The following is a 25,003-nucleotide window of genomic DNA, read 5'->3' as shown; positions in this document are numbered from 1 at the left end:
TTTAGTCGCCCTTATCATCGCTTTGAGTCTGGAAACTCTCAGATAAATTTTCTTTGATGTTCTTTCTTCAGTTTCGTTCCTTTTTCTCCCTTTGATTGTGGCCGGCTCAGAGCAGCGCTTATCTTCATTCCTTTATTCACGCATTATTTCATTCATACACTTGTTCACTCACTTTGACTTTGTTCACAACACTCACTCTTATTTATAAACGTCTTCCTACCTCTCCATTTTCTGTCATTCATTTGTCATTTTCTCGAAGTAGTCCGACTTTCTACCAAAGTCTCAGGCTCAGTCACGTTGTTGAATCTCGAAATCACGAGACCTGGTGAGCAAACGAAATAAACAAACAATAGAAACAACCGAAAACCCCTCTCAAAGCCCTTCATCACCACGACATCAACATAGCTTCAATAGGACCCCCCCAAAACACGTCGCCGCAATGCCCAGACTCAACACCCTTGTCTTGGCCGTGGCCGTAGCTTTCGCCACGGCCGCCACGGCACACACTTCGTTCACGACACTCTTTGTCAACGGTGTCGACCAGGGCGACGGCACCTGTGTCCGTCAGCCGACTGACCCCCAGACCTCAACGTTCCCCGTCGAGGACCTGGCCAGCTCAGACATGATATGTGGCAAGTATACCTTTGGCATTTGCGATAAATTATGGACGATGAATCAACAAAAGCTAACGTGTGTGTCTTCCTACAGGCCGAAATGGGCTCGCTTCCGTCGCGTTTACCTGCCCCGTCGGCGCCGGCTCGACGCTGACATTTGAGTTCCGTGAAAACCCAGACGGCTCTGTTCCGGGTGCCATCGACAAGTCACACAAAGGTCCCTGTGCTGTCTACCTCCGGCAGGTGTCCGACATGGCGTCCGAGACGCCCGCCTCCTCGACTGGCTGGTTCAAGATTTACGAGGACGGCTACGACAACAGCACGGACCAGTGGTGCACCGAGAAGCTCATAGCCACCAACGGCCTTCTCTCGGTGGCGCTCCCAAGCGGCCTGCCTGCGGGTGCGTACCTTGCTCGGCCGGAGCTGCTGGCACTGCACGAGGCACAAAAGGGCGATCCGCAGTTTTATGTCGGGTGCGCCCAGATCTTTGTGGGGGGGACAAGCAGCGGGCAGCTGCTCACGATCCCCGAGGGCCACGAGGCCACCATTCCTGGCCATGTCAAGGCGGGCGACCCGTCCGTCACGTTCAACATTTACACGCCTGTCTTCCCGTACCCGATGCCTGGCCCGCCGGTGTTTTTCCCGACGGCCGACGACACGTCCGGCTCGAAGGCCAACGCAGCCGGCAACAACCGGATCGATGCCTCGCCCTCGACCGCGCCGTCGCCATCGCCATCGCCGTCCTGGTCCTCGTCCTCGTCCTCTTGCTCAGCATCGTCCAAGCCCAACAAATTGGCCGTGGTAGCCCAGCATGCCGGCGTCGCTTTTGTGCCAAGCGCGTGCCTCATCAAGAATGCCAACTGGTGCGGCGTCGAGGTGCCGAGTTACACGACCGAGGCCGGATGCTGGGATGCCTCTGAGAACTGCTTCCACCAGGAGGCCGCGTGCTACAGCAGCGCCCCGCCGTCGGGCGACGCCAACTGCGACGTGTGGGACAAGAAATGCACGGCGATCCAGGCGGCATGCGGTGCGGGTAGCTTTGTCGGCCCGCCGAATGCCGGCCAACCGTTGCAGCAAGTGGAGGCGGCCGTGCCTGGTCCGATCCCAGGGGCAGAGCGGCGGAAGAGACGGTAACGGGTCGTGGCCTGGGAGTGGTTGAATCGTGTGAGGAGGGTGTGGATATCATAACCTTTGGCCAGAGTATGCTTCATGCGTAAATGTCAAATATATATGTAAGACGCGTCAGATACAAACAGTCGAGCTCCTTGTCGAATAGTAAACAATGTCGTAACTTGTTCATCCTGCGCCCGTGCATCCCGGGACCGAACCCGTCTCGTCGTCGCGCTCGTGATCTCTCTCGCCTTGCAGAGCATTCGCGGCGGTCTCGTTCGTGAAATTTTGCTGTCAATATGAAAGCACGATCGGCGAATCATGCAGGGCACCCGATCCTTTACACATCTTCCGGTCGCTCGATACTCTCGGTCCATACTACAGCCAGTGTCGTCTCCGTCGTTTGGCGTTTTGGGTGGGACGTCATGGCGAGGAGAACATAGCTCTGTCGTTTAGTACGGTCATGTGACCGTCGGTGCGGCATCTCGTCTCCTCCAAATGACGCTTCGTAGCACCGACGAGCGAAACTAGTCAATCACGCAATCGCCAACGGACCAATCGCAGCGCGCGACGGACCGACCTCTGCCGTTTTCCAGCATCAAGCTCGCTCTCCGGCATACTTTTATGCTTGTTTCTCCCCCAGATTTTCCTGTGGTTCTCATTTCAACTCTCTTCTTTCTCTGTTCTCCTCTTTTTACCTGTTTCGACATTTTGGACCTCATTTCATCATTTTGGCCCCTACGAAGATTTTGTACTGACCAAACCCTTGCACCCCATCAACAGAACAGTCCCAGCCTGCTGGACACTGTGGAGACGACAAGACGACGCCAGCGACCAGCGAGATGGGAAACGTGGAAAGCGACGAGGTCTTGCCAGGCGAATCGTGCACGGTCATTGGTGGCAGCAGACGACATGGCATGAGTTGGGAGAATGAAAAAATATATTGCATGTTGCCAACGATGAAGATCAAAAACAGCTAAGTCAACACATCTCCTTCTGTCTTCTGCCTCTCTCGTCCCTCGTCCATTATTATTCCAAGATGTGGTCACATCCCTTCTCTTCTCCGTCTCTTCTCTCATCAGTCATATCATGGACAAAAAAGAAATCCAAAAACCAAAAAAAAAAAAACATGGGCGGTTGGTGTTGCCGTTCAAGAGTCAGAGTCCTTGAGCAGCTTGCCATATGCGCTGTAGTAGCCGCATTTGCTGACGTGTGAGCATTTGCCCGTCTTCTCGTTGAAGACGTTGCAGCCGCCTTTGGCCACGTTGGGAGGCGTGTACACTGGAGAAGAGGGACGGGTCAGCGTCGGTGTACATGGAAACGAAAAAAGACGGAGGGGAGGGACCTACAGTGCAAGGACACAGCAAAGTCGCTGCCCTTGTTCCAGATCTTGTGGACGCCCAGCTCGTCGGCCATGTAGGCGACGGCGTTCTCGTGGTACGTCTTCTCGGACGTGACAGTCATCGGCTTGGGCTCGCTGGTACCGGCCGCGTTGTCCTCTGGGAACGCATAGCGCGTCTCGGTCAGGTCACCGCGCAGGATCTTCATGAGGCAGTGGGCGTTGCCGTGGTCGTGGATGGGGCTGCCCTTGCCCGGGGACCAGACCAGCACGAGCAGATTGCTCTTGCCGTTGCCCTCGTCAACCAGGTTACGGGTGTAGCCGCGGCTGGCGTCGCCAAAGTTGTACGGCATCCAGCCTTCGTCGCTGGCATCGTACTCCTCCATGAGGCGTCTAAGGTGGTTGACGTCGACGTCGTCAGACGTCAGGCCAGACGAGGGCCCCAGCGCCTGCTTGAGGGCCTTAACGAGCAGCTCGAAGCGGGACACATCCTCGACGCGATCGTCAGCACGATCGAGCGATGCGGATGCACCGGCATTGACGGGCAGAACACTAATGGCCATCGCGACGATAATGCGAAACGACAATGACAACAGTCGATGCAAGCGATACAAACGATGACGACAAAGAACGACGATGTGCGATGTCGACGACGACAAGGGATGTTCTTCAGGGGATGAAAGAGATGGGGCGTTGGGATGCTAGGATGCGTCTTAGGATGGGTGGGCTCTAGGGAATTGGAGGATGAAAGATGAATAGGACACGTCGACAGGACGATGGAGTGGGAAAGACGAGGGTTGGATGAGGGCTGGACAAGGCCTCTTTTATGTCGACAAAGTCTCGCTCAAGTGAGGGGGAAATGGTCGTCGCCTGATACGGAATGGGTGGTGCCGGAAAGTACAAGCGTACAGCAGGGACAGGGAAGGTGGGAAGAGGGTGGATGGGGAAAAGGATGTCCGCGTGAGACGGAAATCGAAAGCAACGACAGAAGGAATAAGAAAAGGAGTGAGAGAAAGAGGCGGCGTCAGATGACTTGACCGAACGACTTGTCGAACGACCTGGCTCTAGTTCGCTCTTGCTGTTGTGGTGCAACTCGCTGGCTCCTTCTTCTTTTGGCCTTTCCTCGTGTTGGATGATGGCCGGCAACGACGACAGACAGCAGACTGTGTCGTTCGTTCTCAAAGATCAAAGGAATGAAACCGTCGTCAATCAAAGACAACGAAGGGACGAAAACGAAAACAAGGAAACGAAAAGCCGACGTCGGGTTTGGGGGGCTTCGCCGACTGCCGGCCGTGGATGGGAGAGACGCGGGTTGCAAGGCGCAGTGGCGGTTGGAGGGGCCGACTGCAGCATCGGCTTCACTCAGGCTCGGTGCGTCGTGTTGCCGTTGCTATTGGGCGGTCCGACGTGGGCGAGCGTGGGTGTCGGCGTGGGATATTGGGCGACGAGTGGATCTTCTCCTCGGATGTTCTCCTGGTTCGCCAATGGCGGTGGGCTCTGGATGCGAACGGGGGGTATGGATGCGTCGTGCAGATTGTGCAGTTTGTGCAGGTCGTGCAGCATGATAGAGGAAGCGGCAGGATACTCGAGAGCACAGAATTGAAAAGTAAAACTGTCCTTTTTTCCAGGTGATTCTATGTCATTGTTCTGCGTACTTTAGTGGCACTTCTGCGAGGCAAGTTGTCGTGGAAAAGTCGGAAGAGACTGGCCCTGGGGCGCATTGGTGCTTTTTCAGTGGCCATTTTTGGGCCGTTTGGGAACCTCTGTGAGTGGGGAGGCCGCTAAGAATTTAGTGGCCTTGAGCAAGTTATGTGCAAAGATAAGACAGAACAGTGCTTCGTATTTGTTTCTCATTTTTGGCCGCTGTGGGAAGGCGGTAGCGTCGGCGGCAGACAAAGGTGAAGAATGAAGTCACGCACCGGCAGCACACCGGTGCTAGGGAGCGGGCTGGCGGGGTCCTGGTACGGTATGGCCGAGCGTACGTACGAATACGTAAAGAGTGAAAAATGCAGTCAGAGTCTCAGCGAGTGAGCGCTGACGGCTAGTACCGGAGGGCCAAAAAGTGTGAATTACGGCCAACCACAGGGCGCGGGCACTGTGCGGCACTGCATGGTGGACCCCAAGAGATGCCCCCATGGCCCAACGATCCAATGGACGGCGACAACTCACGAATGCGAGTACCGGCTTTTGACGCCCCCAAAGATTGCCATTGTTATAGCTTTGGTCACCTGCCACGATGCATCACGGTCCCTAGCTTCTCGTGACGTAACAAGAAGATGCATAGTTGGGGGCTGGACGTCGTGTTGTCGACCAAAATGGGGAGACGGCTCTTTTATATTACGCGAAAGCAAACGAGGCTCTCCGTTTTCGGCGAGTGGCCTGAAATGAAGCCAAGGCCAATACGAGAGACGCCAGAATCCGACAATCAGGCCACGATCGCACTCAGCCCTGCCCACAGCAGAGCCTTGCCGGGCCAGGGTTGTATTCAAACCGTGCCGTGCTGCAGCAGAATAAGGCACGGTCTATGCCAGGAAGGAACATGCGACTCCCGTTGATATAAAAAATAAAAATAAAAAACCTTCGAAACAGTCCATCTGTCGGCATCGGCCGACGGTCGAGGCTCGTTTGAGTCATGTACTGTTGGACCGGGGCGTTCTCGTCTCGTGTTTTAGGCTTGCCATTAGTCATACTCAAATTTTGGACAGTTTTGGCATGTTACCGGGCCGTCTACCAACGGCACCGAGAACCGCCTGTTCAATCTTGCCAGGAAGGTGCGATTAACGAAGGTGCGATTTAAGTCGCAGTGAGACCAGACCGTTTGGAGGGAGAAATCTCGGCAACATGGGCGGCGAAAGAAACCAGACGGAGTATGCTCGTTCCTTCCCCGACTATTTCAACTTTGCTGCGTGCCGATCACGCTAGAAAAAAAATAAGGCCAAAAATTTATCGAGAACACGAAAATGGGTTGGGGAAAGAGCTATGCGGCCTGCTTAAGCACAACAGCGCCAGCCGTGATTGGCGGAAAGAGCGGCTTGCCTGCAGCAATGGTTCTTGTTTTGCTCCCTTGATGCCGATTTCCTGTTTCTGCGGTTGAATAAGAGGAGGCGAACCCCGTATATGTGCTTCTCATGCTCTTGGGCTTGACCTCCCTCGATGCCATCTGGCGGTATTTTCTATCCAATCTACCCATTATCGTGACTAGTGGTGCTCGTACTTCGACCATCCGTGGGACTCTTGGCCCTGTCTCCGTCTCATTCAATCCCTGCCGACATCGATATATCGACATGTCTGCATTAATACCGGAGTTCTCGACGGCCTCCTCCCCTGATGGCAGTGGCATTTTCTTCCACACTCTACGCCAGGCCAACGCCAGCGAGGAGAACGTGGACACCTCCGACCATGTGAACAACACATCGTGCTCTGCAGGCACCACTGCAGGTGCTGCACCCACCTTGCACGAGATAGACCCCGAGAAGGACGCCGAAAGCAGCCCAGCCGTTCCGGTCGTCAGTAACATCTCCTCCCACAACACGATCAATGCCAGCGCCGAGAATGGCTCCCACCCCGTCAGCCGCAGCCACAGCAATGCCGTGGCAGAACCGCCGACAGCAAACACGCCTTGCGCCGGCGCCGGCGGCAGCGACATTCGGATCCTGCCCTGCGGCGCCGTCGTCGCCACCAGCGAGAGGGAAAATCGTGGCTGGCGCAAAATTGTGCGCAACTTTACGCCGTCGTGGTTCTCTGTGTGCATGGGCACGGGCGTCGTCGCCATCTTGCTGCACAACCTGCCCTACAACGCCCACGGGGTGTGGTACCTGTCCGTTGCCGTCTTCTGCCTCAACATTCTGCTGTTCATCACCTTTTCGCTCATCACGATTACGCGCTACGTCGTGTATCCGGAGATTTGGAATGTCATGATTAAGCATCCGTCCCAGTCGCTCTTCCTGGGGTGCATTCCCATGGCCTTTTCGAGTGCGTATGCCCTTGACGCTTCTGTCTGTGCTGTCACACACCACCTGCTAACAATCACAGCCATTGTCACAATGATGGCCCTCGTCTGCACAACATGGGGCAACTGGGCAATCTATCTGATCTGGGCGTTTTGGTGGGTCGACGTCTTTGGCTCCTGCGCCTGCAGCCTGATTATTCCTTTTGTGATGTGAGTTGCCCGTCCCATCAGCCGTTGCCATGTCTTGTCGTCTGTCTTCTCGCTTCTGACAGCGCGCCAGTATCCACCATCATCGCAATCAGCTCTCTCACATGACCGCTGCCTTACTCCTGCCTGTCGTGCCCGTCATTGTCGCGGCTGCCTCTGGCAGCGTGATCGCCGAGGCCCTGCCCAACCGCTCGCACCAACTCACCACCCTGGTCCTCTCCTACATCATCTGGGGCCTCGGCGAGACCTTCTCCTTCTTTATCATGACGGTGTACTTTCTGCGCCTGCAAATCCACGACCTGCCGCCGCGCGAAGTCATTGTGTCCGTCTTCCTACCCATCGGCCCGCTAGGCCAGGGCGGCTTTGCGATCCAGCAGCTCGGCAAGCTCGCCATGCAGGTTCTGCCCGCCACCGGCGCGTTCAACGGCGCCATCCCCGACGGCACCAGCCCCAATGCCCTCGATGCCACCGCCCTGTACGGCCCCACCGTGCTCTACATGATTGGAATCCTCGCCGGGTTCTTCTTGTGGGGCGCCGCTCTCGGCTGGCTGGCGTTTGCCATCATCTCCATCATGACCACCAAGTCGTTCCCCTTCAACATGGGCTGGTGGGGCTTCGTCTTCCCGCTCGGCGTCTTTACGAGCTGCACAGGTGTGCTGGCCGTAGAGCTGTCGAGCACCTTTTTCAAGGTCATCACCATGATCTTCTCAGCCCTGGTGTTTTGCCTATGGATTCTCGTGGCCGTCAAAACCACCATCATGGTCTACCGCGGCAACATGTTTTATGCGCCGTGCCTGCGCGATCTGCACCCCAAGGAGGAGCAGCCGGGCGGCAAACGAACGGTGTAGGCCCGACTCGCCCTGCCGTTCATCAACAGTTTTCATGGATTTATTGTTCGCGCATTTAAAACACATTTTGCCAGCAGCCTTTAAGGCAGACAGCGTTTTCTTTTCCTTTCGTTCTTTTTTGTTTTCTGCTTCGGTTTTCTTTTCATGATTTGACACTTGCATGAGGAGCATTGTCGTTGAAAAGTGCATTTTTATACCATGATAGACCTGATAGCCTTGGCCATTTTTTACGTTAATATTTAATGATCCGACATTACACCACGCATAAATGCGCAGAGCTCTGTCGATGCAATGAATATACCACCTGGAGAGACTTGCCGCATTTGACTTACACGGAAGTTTGGCGCTTTACATAGCGGATATAGTGGCCCCAATATATGTGGGGTGCGGTCTACAGGGCCCTTGAATGACTAACTTTTGACGGGTTTGGCGAGTTGTGAGGGGTTCAATGGCAATCGGTGTTGCACTACAAAATTTCCTCCGCATTTAGCCTCTCACCGAAAAAAAGTGTCAACTCAAAAAAGAAGCCGTGGACATTGCCAACGTCTCGCTTCACGCCAGTTTGAGCCAGACTGCGAACACCGCAAATCGCGCCGACCTGAGACGCTTTTGCGCTCCTCCCAACGCACCATGGCCTCGACTTCCTGGGCGAGCAGCCCGTTCATACGAGATTTGCTCATTGGTAAGCACGTGGCTATTCCTATTATCACGGCTTTCTCCAAGGACACAAACTGACAAATATTGTTTTTAGTGGTCGTCGACGCATGGCACACCTACCGCATTCCCATTCTTCTTGCCACGTTTGCTACCCTCGTCTCGCTGCGCATCTACCTGCATGTGGCCGGCTCAGGTGACGACAGGGAAGGTCTGCTCGTCTTCCCCAAGATCTACGACGGCACGACCGTCGTCGACGAGAACAAGAAGCTGCAGCAACAAGAACAGCCGCCGTCGGTCCAAGAAGACGTCAAAATCGCCGTGCTCCAGCAGACCAAGACCATCTCCTACCCCGGCTCCACGAGCGACAAGAAGACGATCACCCCGACCGCGACCAAGAAATCCTCAACTGCCAAGACGGCGAATGCGACCACTCCTTCCTCCACGACCACCAAGGCTGCGGCTGGCCCGCGCCGTATCAAGGGCGAGCTTCCAAAAGGCAGCGGTGCCGCTGCTGTCGCTCGCGTGCCCACGCGCATCCAGACAATCGTCTTTTACTCGTCCATAACGGGTGCCACGGCCAAGATTGTGCGTGACTATGCTGCCGAGCTGAGCACCACGCTGGGCGAACTGAAGCCGGATGGTGGCAGCGACAGCAAGGGCAACGTCTTTGCGCCCGTTGAGGTTCTGGACATTGCCGAGGTAGACCTGGACGAATACTTTATCTCGCCGCCCAAGGATGCCTCCGACGCCGCCTCTGGCCGAACCACCGACTACCTGTACCTCTTCCTCCTCCCCAGCTACAACATCGACTCCATCAACGACACCTTCCTTGAGCACCTCAAGGAGACACACCATGACTTCCGCATCGACACTGCACCGCTCGCGCCCCTCCTGGGCTACTCCGTATTTGGCTTTGGCGACCGCGAAGGCTGGCCCACCGAGGACGAGGGCTTTTGCTTCCAGGCCAAGGAGGTCGACAAGTGGATGGCCAAGCTGACGGGCCGCAAGCGTGCCTTCCCCATGGGCGTCGGAAACACGAAGACGGACGCCATGCTGCGGCTGGCCGAGTGGTCCGAGGGCGTTGTCGACGTCCTGGGCCTTGTCGCCCGCACGGGCAGTCTCGGCACTGGTGTCCGGGGATCGGGCGATGCCGTCGAGACGGACGATGAGGACGAGGATGAGGCGAGCGACGACGATAGCGATGCCTACGACGACGGCAGCAACGACGATGACGGCGCTGCTGACGCCAACGGCGCGGCCTACGACAACGACGACGTCCTGTTTGGCGGCAATGCGGCGCGCAATGCCAACGTCAAACGGCTGAAGAAGGCCGGCGTCATCGACGACGTCGAGGACCTGGGCCGCCTGCTGCGGAGCTCCAAAGAGGACGACGCTGCTGTTGAAGACACTGCGGTCGACGACGTCGCCGAGGCGCCCGGCACCAACGTCAACAAGGCACCCATCGCCGTCGACTTTACGACATACGGCGCAAATGACAGCAGCACCACCAACGGTAGTCCGCGTCGCACCGGCCGGAGAGCGGCCGCCCCTGCACCAAAGGAAATGGTCGCCAAGGATACACCGACATACAAGTCCCTTACCAAACAGGGTTACGCCATTGTCGGCTCGCACTCGGGCGTCAAGATCTGCCGCTGGACCAAGTCCGCCCTCCGTGGCCGCGGCTCCTGCTACAAGTACTCCTTCTACGGCATCAACTCTCACCAGTGCATGGAGACCACCCCCTCGCTCTCGTGCTCCAACAAGTGCGTCTTCTGCTGGCGCCACGGCACCAACCCCGTCGGCACCACCTGGCGCTGGGTCGTCGACCCGCCCGACCTCATCTTTGACGGCGTCAAGGCCAATCACTACCAAAAGATCAAGATGATGCGCGGCGTGCCTGGCGTGCGTGCCGAGCGGTTTGCCGAGGCCATGCGCATCCGCCACTGTGCGCTGTCGCTCGTTGGCGAGCCCATCTTCTACCCGCACATTAACGAGTTCCTGGGCATGCTGCACGGCGAAAACATCTCGTCGTTTCTCGTCTGCAACGCCCAACATCCGGACCAGCTCGCCGCCCTCCACCACGTCACCCAGCTCTACGTGTCCATTGACGCCTCCAACCGCGAGACGCTGCGCAAGATCGACCGTCCGCTGCACCGCGACTTTTGGGAACGCTTCCAGCGCTGCCTCGCCATCCTGCGCGAGGTCCGCTTCCGCCAGCGGACCGTGTTCCGCCTGACCCTCGTCAAGGGGTTCAACATTGACGACGAGGTGCAGGGCTACGCCGACCTGGTCGAGCAGGCGCTGCCCTGTTTTGTCGAGGTCAAGGGCGTCACCTTCTGCGGCACCTCGACGTCCGCCGGCGTCGGCCTCACCATGGCCAACGTGCCCTTCTACGACGAGGTGTGCGAGTTTGTGACGGCCCTCGAGAAGGAGCTGCAGAGCCGCGGCCTCGCCTACGGCCTGGCTGCCGAGCACGCCCACAGCTGCTGCGTGCTGCTGGCGAGCGAGCGTTTCAAGCGCGACGGCAAGTGGCACACCGTCATTGACTACGACAAGTTCTTTGCGCTGCTGCGCGAAAAGGGCCCCCAGGGCGACTTTACACCCGAGGACTACATGGGCCCGCCGACGGCCGAGTGGGCCACCTGGGGCCGGGGCGGCTTTGACCCACGCGACCAGCGTGTCGACCGCAAGGGACGGCCCATTGAGCGGTAGAAGACGTGGTGCAGCACGTGCTGAATTTTGGAACTTGGGATCCATTAGGCTGTGTCGTCATTTAGCAAACAACAGAAAACTTGAACGTCCCGTTCTATTCATATATCAACTTCTCTGTCTCTCTCTCTCAGTGTGACACTTTGGCACTCGCGTTTTATGAATGAATTTTATTTGGATATCTCCTATCTAAATAGTGACCGCTTCCATGCAACCCAAAGTGTGCCCCCAAGACTTGAAAGACAAGGGCGCAGTAATAATGTCCGAATCAAAAAAGGAGGAACGGACGATGTACCAAAATAAATAGGGAGTTGAACAGATGAAAAAAATACCAAAAGACACCAAATTCCATAAAAACAGCAGATCATCAACGGGAACAAATGACATCGACACAGCAGAACCGTCCGTTTTGATGCAACAGACTCGTCATACCATTCAATGCCGTCCTTCTTTCAACAAACCAATAAAAGAAAGAGACGCCTCCTACCGTAAATTCGTGTTTCTTGCTTCTTCTTTTTTTTGTCGTCGTCCATAACAACGAGGTGGTTGCCAGCAAGGACAAAATGCCTCCTTGACATATGCTTTGCGTGGTGTATATAATGAGTGGAGCAGGTTGGTCGATGGACCATGATGAAATGTTCGTGTTGATAAAACCGTGTATATGCAGATGGCGTGTATATCTGGCATGCTAGATGACGGTCACGCAGAGTGGTATGGAAGGGAGCTACGTTCTCTCAAGAACACACTTAATCGAGGCCGACGGTCGGGGGGAAAAGGTCCGCCGGGTTCGCCGGCGCCATGTCGCGGATGTTCAGTTCGGAGTCAACGGCAATCATCTCGGCAAGGACGTCGAGGATGGGCTGGAGAGGGGTGTTGTTAGTTGGCAAAGCCCTTCTTCCATACAAACCAAGGGGGGTCTTCGTACCTTGGACACTGTCTGGTCGTAGATGCGAATCAGGTCGCCGGGCGTCGGGTACACTTTGAGTGCCTTGTAGAAGTGGAGGGCTGACTCAACGGCTTGCGAAGCTAGAAGAGCGTGTCAGCTGTACTGTGTCTATCACATGCGAGCGAGGTCGTTCATCCTGTTCTACAAAAAAAAAAAAAAAAAGGAGGAGAAGACTTACGATCGCTGCCCAGGGCCTCGCCCTTGGACACCTGGTCCAGGAAGAACGCCTCCTTCTCCTCCACACTTGTCGGGAAGCCTTCAGCCTTGGCCATCCCAACAGCCAGCTTGATCACCTCGCGCTGCTTGACGGTCTCCTGCTGGGCGAGCTCCTTCTCGGCACGGGCCTGCCGCCGCTCGTTTCTCCGGAGATCGCGACGGAACTCGGGCTGCGTGCGTCTGCGGTGGTCGAAGTAGATTGCGTAGGCTGGAAAACGTTAGCCACGGGTCAAAGTACGGTGGCCAATGCCGGAGTCAGGGGACAAAGCAGTCGCATGGCCGTGAGGAAGCGAGGGGGGTCCAACGCACCAACAAGACCCGTCGCTACTGCGGCGACAGAGGCCGTTGCAATAATTGATTGCTGCGACATTGTGGCGTGTGTGTATGTGGAAGAGGAGGAAAGTCTGGGCGCGCCCGAGTGCAGCTATATGTGTCGTGACGTGCCGTTCAAGAAAAATAGAGAAGCAACGAAAAATTGATTCGGGGGCGTCGGCGGTTGTCCTGAATCTTCCGAGTTCGATAGCCGTGTGGTGGAGAGCAGGCGACGTACGTTGGTTTCCGTCTGAAGACTGGTTTGAATGCGTCGCGTGTGTGCTGCTTTATGGGTTGTGTCGTCAGGGCCTCGTGCGGCTACCTATGATTGTTGCTCAGACTGCCGTTTCGGTGGCTATCGTAATGATGAGGTTCCTGATTTTTTTTTTCTTTTTTTTTTTCGATCTTTCCACCACCTCCCACCTGCTTTTTTAGTGGTTCCCTGAAAATCGTCCTAGCCTCGAGCCTGGTTGGCCGTGCCCTTTGCGCAGGTGGTGGTATCCTTTTGGGGGGCTTCTTCCCGCTATTACCCACTGTAAATTCGTCGTAATACAGCGCGCAAGAAGCAGCTCCCAGGCTGCTGATTGGCCAATCACATGGAGCACGAACCACAGCCCGCCAATAGTGGGAATGTGCACGTGATCCTCACTAAAGTCTCCACCGTAAACGCGGGCTGTCTCCTTACGGAAGGAACTGGAGCTGTCGACGTAACTCGAAACATCAGGACTTGAAGGCACATGCAAGCCACAACAACCGGTTTACGAAACACACGCCCGACCTCAAGGCTTCGTTACTATCTTCAACAGCACGCCCGTATCCGAAAGTCTGCCACTACCGATTTACACAAAGTTACTGTAGCTGGACTACAGTTGCGTGTATTCGAGACGCAGAGATATCAGAGGCTTGGCCCCGTTTCAGACGACGCCTCCCTGATGGCCAACATCGAGACGTGACGAGATCAACGACTCTCGCGCACACACTGTGGGGGTGCCCAGACAATACGCCAGATACACACAGACTACGCAGCTTTCGCAAACAGAATCCGCAGCCATGTCGGAAGACAGGCTCAAGATCTCGCTGCGCAGCGGCCCCAAGCGGAACAAAAGCGCCCGCCCTGTCATCAGCGCGCCGAGGCAGATCTCAGCACCAATTGGGCCTGCCACCCAGAACAGCCTACCCCTGCCACGCAATGATGGCCCGCGGCCGACCGGTGGCGGCGACGCCCCGATATCACGGCCAAAGCTTCCCCAGCAGCCCGGAGGAAAGGTATGCAGCGCCCGTTTCCACAATCTGATGGCCCTGTGATGCTGGTTCTAACGCTCTCTTTCTCTCTTTTGTCCGCTTTAGACGTCAGACTATATCAAGCGACGCTACTCCGCACGCTTTAACGACTTGCCCAAGAACGAGTTCGCACCCCCAGTACCGTCCTTGCCATCCTTCAACCAGTATGAGTCGGCCGCCAGACGGCCAGGAGCGGGTGGTGCCAACATGCCGATTCAGCGCGGTGGGGACGACCGAGGGGGCCGGGGCGGTAGTGGAGGCGGTGGCTCAGGAGCACCGATACCCGTGGACGTCAAAGCGCTGCGTGACCCCAAGCTCAGCCCAGACCAGTATGTGGCGTCGATGCTGAGCGATGCGTCCGACGAGGATATCGCTCGCTATGAGGAGGCACTACGAGATTTGCGGTCACGGGCGGCCGGCGATTTGCAACAAAACATCTACCAGAACCGGGCCCAGTTCATCAAGATTAGCAAAGAGGCTGAGAAGCTCAAGGGCGAGATGCGCTCGCTGCGCAACCTGATGGCTGAGCTCAAGTCCAACACGACCGCTCTGCGCTCCGCCTCGTCGACATCCATATCCAACCAGTCCTCGTCTGGCGGTGACGGCGGTCGTGGTGGTGCCGATGCAAGTGGTCTCGGTGGCGTTGGTTTTTCCACGGGCCTCAGCAAGCGCGACAAGCGCAGCTCGGTGGCAGATCGGACGGCACTGTGGAACTCGCAGATGCAAGCCCTGTACAAGAACGTCGAGGGCTCACAGCGGTTTCTGCCCATGACGCTTGGCCGCCACGTGGTGCAGAACGCCGGCCAGTGGATTGAGTTGGACAATGCCACCTACAAATCACGACGCGCCATGCAAATCTTCTTGCTCAACGACCATCTGCTGGTGGCCTCGCGTAAGAAGCGCAAAGCCGACGGGCCGGGCAGCAGTGGTGGGCCGGTGCTAAAGCTCGTAGCCGACCGCTGCTGGCCCCTGCTGGACATTGAAGTCATTGACATGGCTGGCTCGGGCGAGTCTGTGACGTCGCCGTCGCTTGGAAGCAGCAGTGGCCCCGGCTCCGTGCGGTCCAAACTGACGGATGCCATTATGGTGCGTGGCGTCGGCCAAGAAACAGTGCTCTACCGGACCGAAAAGCCAGACGACCCCGAGAAGTCCGCACTGATGCTCAACATACGCAAGGTGGTTGAAGACCTGCGGCGCGGCATCCAATCGGAAATGGAGGCCAACAACAAGGCCAAGGAGACAATCAACTACTTTGCGTCGCGTGATCCGGGACTGTTGCAAAAGACGGACCTTCTCGAGACGCTGTCCGACATCAAAGACATGCTCATTGAAGTCGACGGCAAGCAGCAGAATCTGCGGTGGGTCGAGAGCCAGATGGATGAGCTGGACATTGACATTGCCCTGCAGCAGTTTGAGCCTTCTGTCGCGCGCGTCGAGAAGATGCAGGGGCTGGCGCGCGGGTTGAAGAACAACGCCGTGGCGCAGGACTTTATCGAGTTCAAGGTTGAAGAGCGCTCGGCTCGCCTTGCAGCGCTCATCATTCGCGAGTTGATTGACACACACAACGAACAGCGCAAGATGCGCCGCAACGTCTCGTGGTTGACGCGCCTGGGGTTTGAAGACCGGGCGCGCGAAGCCTACCTCGAGGCCCGCAGCAGCATGATCCAGAAGCGTTCCAGGTAAGCCTCTTCACCTTCGCATTGCTTCCAAATGCCTGTCGAATCTCTCTACTAACCTTCCAGGCAATGCATCTTCCAAGGCGACCTCCACCTCTACATCTGGGAGCTCTCGTTTGTGTACTTTTCCATTATTCGCAACACCGTCAGCTGCTTCCAGAGCTGCTTCCCACCGCCGATGATGAGTGCGTGCGTCAAGTGGGCCAAGGAGGAGGTCGAGGCCTTCAACCGCATACTGGCGCGGCAGCTGAGCAGCACAGAGCGTGAAGGCGAGGCCTGGCGGAGGTGTATGGACCAGGCACACGAGCACGCCCGCATGCTGTCCGACGTCGGCCTTGACTTCCGCAACCTCGTTGGTCATGAGCCACCCACACGGACACCTGCCGCTCCCAAAGTACCAAGCGGACCAGTTGGTCTTGGCTTGTCGTGATACCACATATTTCTCTTTCAATTCCGTGTATTTGGTCGTTTCTTTTCTCCGGAATTTCTTCCTTTGTCTCTTTATTTTCTTTTTTGGGCCTACGTCCTTTGTACATTTTGGCGTCATTTTCAGAGCAGTTATATCTGTTTTATCAGTGTATGAAACCATGATCCATTTCTATCACCATCGTGGAAGCAGATGTCAGAGGCTCTACGTCGTAAACCAGATTTAGTGTGCGCTTTACGGAGTACAAATATGGCGCAATAGTACCCCGTAGTTGGTGGCAACTGCTTCTGCTATGATGCTCATGTTCCTGACAGCTTTCGCCCCACCACCGCCACCAACTGAGCTTGTCATAGTGTGAGGTACCTCCGCAAACAATATGCGTGTAAGAGCACATACGCTGCCAAAGCACGGGCCTCGTCACGTGCGCCACCCGCCTCCAGGATGGGGACGAACAATCCCTAGGAAACTATGAAGTCGGAAAACACAAAACAAAGCTCGCAATCTCACCGACAGCATCCATACAAGCCTCCCCCACCCCTCGCCATCGACCCTCATCACGTTCAGACGACAACCACAACCCCACGACGAAGCCGACCACGCTCATCTCCACCGCGACAGCCTCACTGCGCTCATTGTCCGCCGGCACGCTCTCGCTCCATTGCTTGTAGTCCTCTGTATGTGGCCCAAAGTCCTACGAAACGCCATCGCACTCTGGATGGTTCCCAGTGGCAAACCCCCCTCTCAGCCCCCTTTTGATCACCAATCGACCTTTCTACCCCTCTAACTGGCTCTCGCATCCGAACAGCATTCCAGGACCTGCGGACGTCCATTGCATTGTATTCATATCGCATCGCTTGACGCTCTACGAACGACCCTGACGCTACGCCTAATCACGATCGACGATACGACAAAAACAAGAACGATTTTCTCATCTTCGCACGCGACCGCGCAGACTCGACGATCCGCGCTTGATTTGTTAAGACACGCGCATCGCTCTCAAGAGTCGCTGCTTCGCCCCAAATCGATACCCTTCTGTCAACCGTTTGCCTAAAAAACATCATGGACACGAATATGGAAGACGTCGGACGCGGTCCCGTAGACCTTACGCCGCCTCCGGCCCTGGAGCCAACGACGGTCCCCACGGTGGACGGCTGGATCGAGAACCTGATGAACTGCAAGCAGCTGAGCGAGCTTGATGTCCAGAGACTGTGCGAGAAGGTGTGTCCCAACGAACGCGGAAGCAAACCCCTCGTGCAGATTATACATGATACTAATAACGACGCGGCAACCAGGCTCGGGAGGTCCTTCAAGACGAGTCCAATGTTCAGCCGGTCAAGTGCCCGGTCACGGTGTGCGGTGATATCCACGGCCAGTTTCACGATCTGATGGAGCTGTTCAAGATTGGCGGCCCGAACCCCGATACCAACTACCTCTTTATGGGTAAGGCTTCCTGCTATCTGCCCTCTCTCTTTTTTTAGGTCTTCTTTTTTTTAGGTCAGTTCCAGATCTCTAATACCCACCACAGGCGACTACGTCGACCGTGGCTACTACTCCGTCGAGACGGTGACGTTGCTGGTAGCTCTCAAGATCCGGTACCCGCAAAGGATCACCATCTTGCGCGGAAACCACGAGTCGCGCCAGATCACGCAGGTGTACGGCTTCTACGACGAGTGCCTGCGTAAGTACGGAAACGCCAGTGTGTGGAAGTACTTTACCGACCTCTTCGACTACCTCCCCCTCACCGCCCTCATCGACAACCAGATCTTCTGCCTTCACGGTGGTCTGTCCCCTAGCATTGACACGCTGGACAACATTCGCGCGCTGGACCGCATCCAGGAGGTGCCCCACGAAGGCCCCATGTGCGACCTTCTGTGGTCTGACCCCGATGACCGCTGTGGCTGGGGCATATCGCCTCGCGGCGCCGGTTACACGTTCGGCCAGGACATTTCCGAAGCCTTCAACCATAACAATGGCTTGACGCTTATCGCTCGTGCACACCAGCTTGTGATGGAAGGCTACAACTGGTCTCAAGATAGAAACGTCGTGACCATATTCTCCGGTATGTTTTCTGATGGGATTTCAACCTTTCTTTTTCTGCTTTTCTTGCTACGCAAGATGCTGACATCAACAAGCACCAAACTACTGCTACCGCTGCGGTAACCAGGCTGCGATCATGGAGATCGACGAGCATCTGAAATACACATTGTTAGTACCACCGTACTCCTTTTGCGTTTGTTTGTGTAGACACGCAACTAACATCATATTAGCCTGCAATTTGACCCTTGCCCGAGAGCAGGTGAGCCAATGGTCTCCAGACGCACCCCAGACTACTTCTTGTAAACAAAACGAAGAAAGAAGAAAGAAACCGTTGGGGTTTTTGCGGGGAGTCTATGCCGGCATAACAGGAGCAGTTGGAAGCGTGCGCATGCAGTGTTATTGGTGTTCGAAACCCGCTTGTACAACCTGTGCTCCTACGCCCCGATGTCGTCTTGTCGCCTGTCGCCCGTTATTTCTTGCCCCTATTGTTGCCTGTCTTTCGCCGTCTTTTCCTGGTATTCCTTTTGTCGTTGGATGTATCATTGTAGGAACAGAGAGTTTTAGACGAGACATCTGGACAGGAAGAAGAACCGATGTTGGAGCTGGGTGGCAACAAGGCACAGCTGATGTCGAGCAAGAGACGAAGGGGATAGGAGAGTTGGAAGAACGCACAGCTTGGCGGCGCTCTTCATTCATACATCTTGCATGCACTACTTTCAGGTGCTCCATAGACATAATGTTAGTTGCGATGCACAAGATTTTTTTCGGTTTTATTTCAGTCTTTTATGTCGTGTCTAGAGGTTAATTGCTAGGTCGGGCGGCTATGTTACGTGCCCTGTCTATACGATATGCAGAGAGACAGTGTCTCTGTCCAAGAATCTAATGAAATGTAAAGAAAAAGCCATGCTTTGCAAATCCATATTATACTCCAAATGCTCCGAGGCCATGCAAGGCAACATATCATACAAAATGCACGTCCCCTCCCACCAGATTATTCCTGTGAAAAGATCTTTGACAAAGGAGATTGGGATATAAGAAATCAACAGGCGCAGAGCCGTCTGTTTCAGTGCTCCGGCTTGCCCTCGTTGCCGTTGATGCTACCCAGCGTCGGCTCCTCGTCTGAGCCAAAGACGTCGTTTCCGTAGTTGGTGCGGTCCGCCAGCGTCGGCTTGCGTGCCAGGACAGGGCTGCCACCGTTGTTGACCTCGGCGGTCTCGCCACGCTCCGCCGAATCGGCCGCATCGCCTGCCGCTGCACCCACGCTCGTGTCGGCAACGGCACCACCAGCGGCGTAGTGACCGGGCGCAGACGAGCCGTTGGGAACGAAGAAGCGGCGGTCGAAGCGCACGATTGTGTAGGTGTAGACGACAATCAGCTCAACGCCAAAGTTGAAGACGTAGTACGCGGGCTTGCTGTCGAACCAGGCCGGGTCGCTCAGGGGACGGGGCATGAAGTTGACGGCGGCACGGAAGGAGGCGCCGAGGCACAGAAGGGTGCTGGTGAAGAGGAGCAGCGCAATCTTGGTGCGCATGTGGCCCTGGCCAAAGTTCTCGACGGCACCGTGGTAGGGGGGGCGGGGCGGCGCAAACAGGGTGAGGAGTGTGATGGGGATGGGCAGGAAGGAGAGGACGGCCATGTAGACGGTGCCAACGAGCTGGACGCGGCGCAGGACGCCACGGGTGCTGGGATCCAGCGTGTAGAAGGTGTCAATGGCGACGGGGATGACCATGACGAGCACGACGAGGACAGAATAGAAGAGGGCGCGGAAGGCATAGGTGACAGGGCGACTCCAGCCAAGCCTTGGCCTGTGGGCACGGACGATGCGCTGGGCAAAGATGAGGTTGATCAGAAAGAGGAGGACGACACCGGCCACGGTGAGAACGTTGGAGGCAATGGCGACGGAAATGTTGTGGGGACGCGACGCCCAGACGATGCGAATGACGAGGGCCGTGGTGCGGGCCATGCAGAAGCCAAAGGTCATGCCAGAAATGATAAACTTGTGGCCTCGACGCATATTGACCTGCAGGATGGTCATGTTGGTGGCGGCAGCGGCAATGAAGAAGACGAGGAGCACGGCACAGACTGGGTCGTCGACGCCTGGGACGGGAGAACCGCCCAGACCGGCAGCGGTCGGGGGATAGGGCGGACCGGAGACTGGCTGTTGATGGGGGTACAACTTGTTAATCGTCTGTGTAATCGGCCGATGGCAAAGCCGGATGACTGGGATTACTGGGATGACTGGGAAGTTTCAATGCTTACTGGTGCAGAAGCCATTGCGAAGAGTGCTTGATAAAACGATACGACAAAGGTTGAGGAACGAAAAGTTGAGGCAGAAAAGTTGAGGCACAAAAAAGTCGAGGCCCGAAAAAGATCAATAGATATACCAGGTGCCGTGTCCGGCTCGAAGCTCAAATGTCAGAAAGAGCCGAGATGTCGGTCGACAACACACACCAGACGCCAAAACGTGCGTTTGTGTATGTCTGTATGTTGTGCGACGGCGTTCCGGATGATGCAGGCGCATGCGTGTGCGTTCGGGGTTGACCACGTTGTTTGTTTTATGTGGCGTTTTGCGTGCAGATGGACGGAGGAGACTTTCCACGGAGGAGACTTGAAAAGGGGGCGATGTTGTGGTTAGTGTAAATATTGAAAATAACGGAAAGTGTTGCGGCGTGGTCTTAGACAACGGGAATGAGCGACGGTAGGCAGGGTGAGATAGAGAAGAGGAATGGTGGACGAGACATGAAATGGACCAACAAGGATATTATATAAAACGAGCGAGAGGGATCGTCGACGGAAGCAAAAGAACGTTAGGACAACCAGGCCGGCCAAAACAAGAAAAAAGAAAAAGAAAAAAAAGTAAAAAAATAGGTCGAGTAAGAAATGAAAGAATGACGGACATCGAAGAGGAAGGTACGTCAACGGATCCTCGCAGGAAAGCGCGAAACGCTAATTCGTACAATCCTCCACCCCACAGTAGTCTCGTTCGTTAGATCGGAAGTTAGCAGGTGCGAACGGTCGGACTTTGGGCCATTCAGTGGCTTTCTTGGCATAACGTTTATTGTAGTTTAACAGCGTCATGCTAGAAAGGAGATCTCATTTACACAGACAAAAACAAATAAAAACACGTGTGCCACTGTGTCTGCCCGATTCCCGTGCGCGTGGCCGGCGACGAAGGGGAAAGAATCGGTCCCACTGACGGGCTCGGGTTTTTCAAAAGTCCATGCTCGAATTGCTCCGTGTTGCGAGGCTTACGGTCACGGCAGAACAGCATCGAATGGGAGGGAGCTCGTGAGGAATCCTTCCTTCGTTATGTTGTTCATGAAATGGCGCACTTGAAACAGGCTCGGCATGGCGACGCCTCCGCATGATAGACAAAAGTGAGCTCACAGAGGTAACGATGCAGCGCGAGTGGAATGGGTGACCAAACGGTCTTGGCATGCGACAATTCTCAGCTTTTCTGCCATGTTTTCGGATCCTCTGTGCTCGAGCTGGGTACATTTGGGGGGCGACAAGCTGTGAGCTCTGGTTGCCAGCCACAGCCTTGCCCGAACAAAACAGCTGTGAAGCAGGAAGGCCGGGCCCGCGTTGGGTCGAAGCGCCGACCCTTTGGCTGAGGGCGGAGTTGGCAATGGCGCGAGCGACGGGAAAGTCCCTTTTGGTGTGGACTCGCCGGAGGGAGTACACGCGAGTGGTCGACACCTATCTGGCCAATCAGGGGCTTCGGTCAGCAAACGTCGGCCCACAGTCGGCGCGCGAATCACCGACTCGCAGAGAGCGTGTTATTTGGACGGGGAAAGCAGATATCCCCAGAGTCGGGACTTTTTCGTCTTCTTTATTATCAAGCAACGACGTCGAAAACAACGTCGAGTCGCTCTCTTTCCAAGCCGTCTACGACTCCATGGGCCCATCTCTCCACCCGTCGGACGCATTAGGCACCACATATGCTCTGGCGGCTCTAACGTGATAGAGGAAACGAGCAGACAAGGGGATGAGATTAAAAAGACTGAGGTTGAGATCTGCCAAGGATGGCTACTCATTTTGGTTCCACGGAATAAACGACAATCATCGTGATTCCATTGAGTGACGACAGGATGATGCTTGCAGTTGTACACAGTTGCGAAAATGCGATAATGAATCCGTAAATGACGCTGCAATCACAGCGGTGATAAAGAACGGAGCATGCGTACGAGAAGAAAAGAACGAGAAGATGCAAGGCGACCCCAGAGTATGGCGGCGACGATTGAAGCTCGTGCCATTGAGACCAAACACCATCACAGCGCTTGAACAAAGTACGAACATTCGTAAAAGAGTACACGATCCGGTGCTCATTAGAATTGCATAAGAAACGACAAACCGATAGAAACAAGACCTGTCTACAGCATATATCGGAACGGAACCTCGTCTTCTCCAAGGTTCGCCTGTCGTCGCTTTTTCTGCCGGGACCGGCCCACGAGCCCTTCTTCTTCGTCATGGCCACCGCCGCCCTCTTCGTCTTCGTCGTCTTCGTCTCCATCGTCTCTCTCTCCGTCTTGCTGGTCTTCGTCCGTGGCCCGCTGCTTCGATTCCGCCGCGTTCAGCCGTGCATTTCGCCGCCGCAGCACCACGGTCAGCACGACCGCCAAGACCGCCACGCCCAGCATCGCCGCCGCCATTGTGCGCATCCCCCGCAAGAACAGCGGTGCGTCCGCGTTGGGGTACAGCCGCGTGCCGACGAGCGGGCCGCACTGCCCGACCACCTGAAACAGAGCAAAGGCGCCACCCTGCCGGCGCGCGCCGCGCTGGTTGTTGAGGTTCCAGGCGATGAGGAGGACGACGACATTGAAGAAGCCAATGGCGGCCGGGTAGACGGCGAGGTACCGGACCAGGCTCGTCCGACGCAGGGTCTTGGACGCGCCGAGAGAGAGCACGCCGTACCCCACGGCCGACGCGAGGGCATGGGCGATGAGCAGCGGCGAGCGTGCGCGTGTGCGGTCCGAGACGTGGGCGGTGGCGAGGACAAGCAAGAAGGCGGCGAGGTACGGTGGCGCGGCGAGTGCCTGGGCCGACACGGCATCGTGGCCCATTTCGGTGAGGATGGTGGGCAAGAACACGGGCAGCGAGCTGTAGGCCATGTTGGTGAGGAAGAACATGGCGGCCGTGATCCACGTCGTCGGGTCCACCAGCACGCCAAGAAGGCCGCCATGCGAGGACGAGGCGGCGTTTGATGTTGCGGGAGGTGCAGTCGATCCCCTCGCCAGGCGCAGCCGCGCCAGCGTCTTCTCCCGCCGCGTCAGGTAGTGCGCTTTGTCGGGTGCGTCTGGGAGCACACGCCACGCCACAACAGCCATGAGGATCGACGGGAACCCCTCGACGAGAAACAGCAGCCGCCATGCCGCAATCGGGCTCGCCGCATGGCGGCCCAGGGCCATGATGGCCCACGCCAGCGACGCCGCAAACGTCGTCGCCAGTGGCGCGGCCGCAATAAACATGGCCGTGCGCACGGCCAGCTCGTCCCGCTTGAAAAATTGGGCCAGGTACAGCGGGATGCCTGCAAACCCGGCCTCGCCGATGCCCAGCAGCACACGCATCGCCACGAGCCACGGGTACGACCCAGCGACGGCCTGCAGCGAGGCGGCCAGTCCCCAGCCGGCCACGAGCGCGGCCACGTAGGCGTGCGCGGGGATGTAGTGCCACAGCAGGGCCATCCACTCAAACGAGATGTAGGTGACGTAAAACGCAGACAAGGCCCACTCGTACCAGTCGTCGCGGGGCGGCGTCGTCTGCAGGTCGGCCTCCAGGCCGGCCACCCGGGCGTTACCAATGTTGGAGCGGTCGAGGAAGCTGAGCATGTAGAGCATGGCGACAAACAGCACAAGCCGGCGGTCAAACTTGCGCACCACGGCCCGCTCCTCGTCGGCTGAGTAGGGCCACCGCCGTGCGGCCACTGGCGACGGAGATCTCGTGGCGTCGGTGTCCGAAAAGACGGACAATGCCGGCGACGACGACGACGACGACGACGACGACGATGACGGCGACGAGCGTCGCTGGCGGGAGCGGCCCGGCCCGCCGTCGAACTGCTGCATCTCAATCGCCTCTCCGTGTGCTCCATCTTTTTCTTCTCCGCTGCCGCTGCTGCTCCGTGGCGTCAGCATCTGCGCCGACGACGGCTCGTCTGATGTGTCGGTAAAATTGCCGCGGCCGAGCGCGCGTGACGCGGGTGCGGCCGCGCGGCTCCAAGGCTGCGAGGTCTCGCCCGGACCGGCGCTAAGAAGACCAGGCCGTTCCATCTTGGGAAGCCCTGCGGCCCTTGGATTCAGCACGCTCGCTGTCTAGTGTGTTGACGTCGTCTGTGTCGTGTCGTCCGCCCTACAGCCAAGCGCAGCTGTCAATTAGACCAGGCACGCGAAACGAGTGGGCGCGCATGCGCGTGGGTGGTGAGCGAAAATGGCTGTGGATTCTCTTGCCAGTGAATGCCTTAGTCCATGGCAGGCTCTGCAGGCTCTGGCACCACAGCGCATCAAATTGCGAACCTCGGGGTGGCGTGGAAATGCGATGCCGGACGATGCAGGCGACGCCATTGCTGGCTGTTCGGCAAGCAGAAGCGAGAAGGGGCACAGAACAAGGAAGCGACGAAAAGGAGCGCCGAGAGCAACCTTGCCCTGACTAGGCCTGGCCAGGCCGAAAAGACTGGGGCAG

General features: G+C 56.6%; 10 protein-coding genes across 10 annotated transcripts; 5 read left to right on the top strand and 5 right to left on the bottom strand.

The window, feature by feature from the left end:
* Positions 1 to 439: 439 nt before the first annotated feature.
* Positions 440 to 1,748, top strand: SPBR_02855 (endoglucanase b; the record flags this gene model as incomplete). The annotated part of the gene is made up of 2 exons (XM_040761158.1): positions 440 to 629; positions 709 to 1,748. 2 exons carry the CDS (start codon positions 440 to 442, stop codon positions 1,746 to 1,748), a joined length of 1,230 nt encoding a protein of 409 aa, XP_040621041.1.
* Positions 1,749 to 2,874: 1,126 nt separating this feature from the next.
* Positions 2,875 to 3,626, bottom strand: SPBR_03192 (cysteine dioxygenase; the record flags this gene model as incomplete). Its single annotated transcript, XM_040761495.1, has 2 exons — positions 2,875 to 3,005; positions 3,074 to 3,626. The coding sequence occupies 2 exons, from the start codon at positions 3,624 to 3,626 to the stop codon at positions 2,875 to 2,877; spliced, it is 684 nt and encodes a 227-aa protein (XP_040621040.1).
* A 799-nt stretch (positions 3,627 to 4,425) lies between these two features.
* Positions 4,426 to 4,626, bottom strand: SPBR_09154 (uncharacterized protein; the record flags this gene model as incomplete). The annotated part of the gene is made up of 1 exon (XM_040767280.1): positions 4,426 to 4,626. The coding sequence occupies one exon, from the start codon at positions 4,624 to 4,626 to the stop codon at positions 4,426 to 4,428; it is 201 nt and encodes a 66-aa protein (XP_040621039.1).
* A 1,721-nt stretch (positions 4,627 to 6,347) lies between these two features.
* SPBR_02643 (C4-dicarboxylate transporter/malic acid transport protein) lies at positions 6,348 to 8,067 on the top strand (the record flags this gene model as incomplete). The annotated part of the gene is made up of 3 exons (XM_040760946.1): positions 6,348 to 7,035; positions 7,096 to 7,222; positions 7,293 to 8,067. 3 exons carry the CDS (start codon positions 6,348 to 6,350, stop codon positions 8,065 to 8,067), a joined length of 1,590 nt encoding a protein of 529 aa, XP_040621038.1.
* A 630-nt stretch (positions 8,068 to 8,697) lies between these two features.
* On the top strand, positions 8,698 to 11,436 carry SPBR_02331 (tRNA wybutosine-synthesizing protein 1; the record flags this gene model as incomplete). Its single annotated transcript, XM_040760634.1, has 2 exons — positions 8,698 to 8,749; positions 8,819 to 11,436. The coding sequence occupies 2 exons, from the start codon at positions 8,698 to 8,700 to the stop codon at positions 11,434 to 11,436; spliced, it is 2,670 nt and encodes an 889-aa protein (XP_040621037.1).
* A 743-nt stretch (positions 11,437 to 12,179) lies between these two features.
* On the bottom strand, positions 12,180 to 12,965 carry SPBR_03180 (mitochondrial import receptor subunit tom-20; the record flags this gene model as incomplete). Its single annotated transcript, XM_040761483.1, has 4 exons — positions 12,180 to 12,293; positions 12,359 to 12,459; positions 12,558 to 12,803; positions 12,905 to 12,965. 4 exons carry the CDS (start codon positions 12,963 to 12,965, stop codon positions 12,180 to 12,182), a joined length of 522 nt encoding a protein of 173 aa, XP_040621036.1.
* Positions 12,966 to 13,957: 992 nt separating this feature from the next.
* On the top strand, positions 13,958 to 16,294 carry SPBR_02415 (exocyst complex component EXO84; the record flags this gene model as incomplete). Its single annotated transcript, XM_040760718.1, has 3 exons — positions 13,958 to 14,173; positions 14,255 to 15,867; positions 15,931 to 16,294. 3 exons carry the CDS (start codon positions 13,958 to 13,960, stop codon positions 16,292 to 16,294), a joined length of 2,193 nt encoding a protein of 730 aa, XP_040621035.1.
* Positions 16,295 to 17,350: 1,056 nt separating this feature from the next.
* On the top strand, positions 17,351 to 18,486 carry SPBR_02949 (protein phosphatase 2 (formerly 2A), catalytic subunit; the record flags this gene model as incomplete). The annotated part of the gene is made up of 4 exons (XM_040761252.1): positions 17,351 to 17,509; positions 17,584 to 17,731; positions 17,817 to 18,350; positions 18,407 to 18,486. The coding sequence occupies 4 exons, from the start codon at positions 17,351 to 17,353 to the stop codon at positions 18,484 to 18,486; spliced, it is 921 nt and encodes a 306-aa protein (XP_040621034.1).
* A 905-nt stretch (positions 18,487 to 19,391) lies between these two features.
* Positions 19,392 to 20,602, bottom strand: SPBR_02914 (uncharacterized protein; the record flags this gene model as incomplete). Its single annotated transcript, XM_040761217.1, has 2 exons — positions 19,392 to 20,486; positions 20,588 to 20,602. 2 exons carry the CDS (start codon positions 20,600 to 20,602, stop codon positions 19,392 to 19,394), a joined length of 1,110 nt encoding a protein of 369 aa, XP_040621033.1.
* A 2,099-nt stretch (positions 20,603 to 22,701) lies between these two features.
* On the bottom strand, positions 22,702 to 24,594 carry SPBR_02560 (Major Facilitator Superfamily protein; the record flags this gene model as incomplete). Its single annotated transcript, XM_040760863.1, has 1 exon — positions 22,702 to 24,594. One exon carries the CDS (start codon positions 24,592 to 24,594, stop codon positions 22,702 to 22,704), a length of 1,893 nt encoding a protein of 630 aa, XP_040621032.1.
* Between the last annotated feature and the right edge of the window lie 409 nt (positions 24,595 to 25,003).

The sequence above is a fragment of the Sporothrix brasiliensis genome (genome assembly GCF_000820605.1).
Source record: "Sporothrix brasiliensis 5110 chromosome Unknown Cont17, whole genome shotgun sequence".
In the NCBI taxonomy this organism is placed as follows: domain Eukaryota; kingdom Fungi; phylum Ascomycota; class Sordariomycetes; order Ophiostomatales; family Ophiostomataceae; genus Sporothrix; species Sporothrix brasiliensis.
This window is presented reverse-complemented; position numbering and strand designations above follow the sequence as displayed.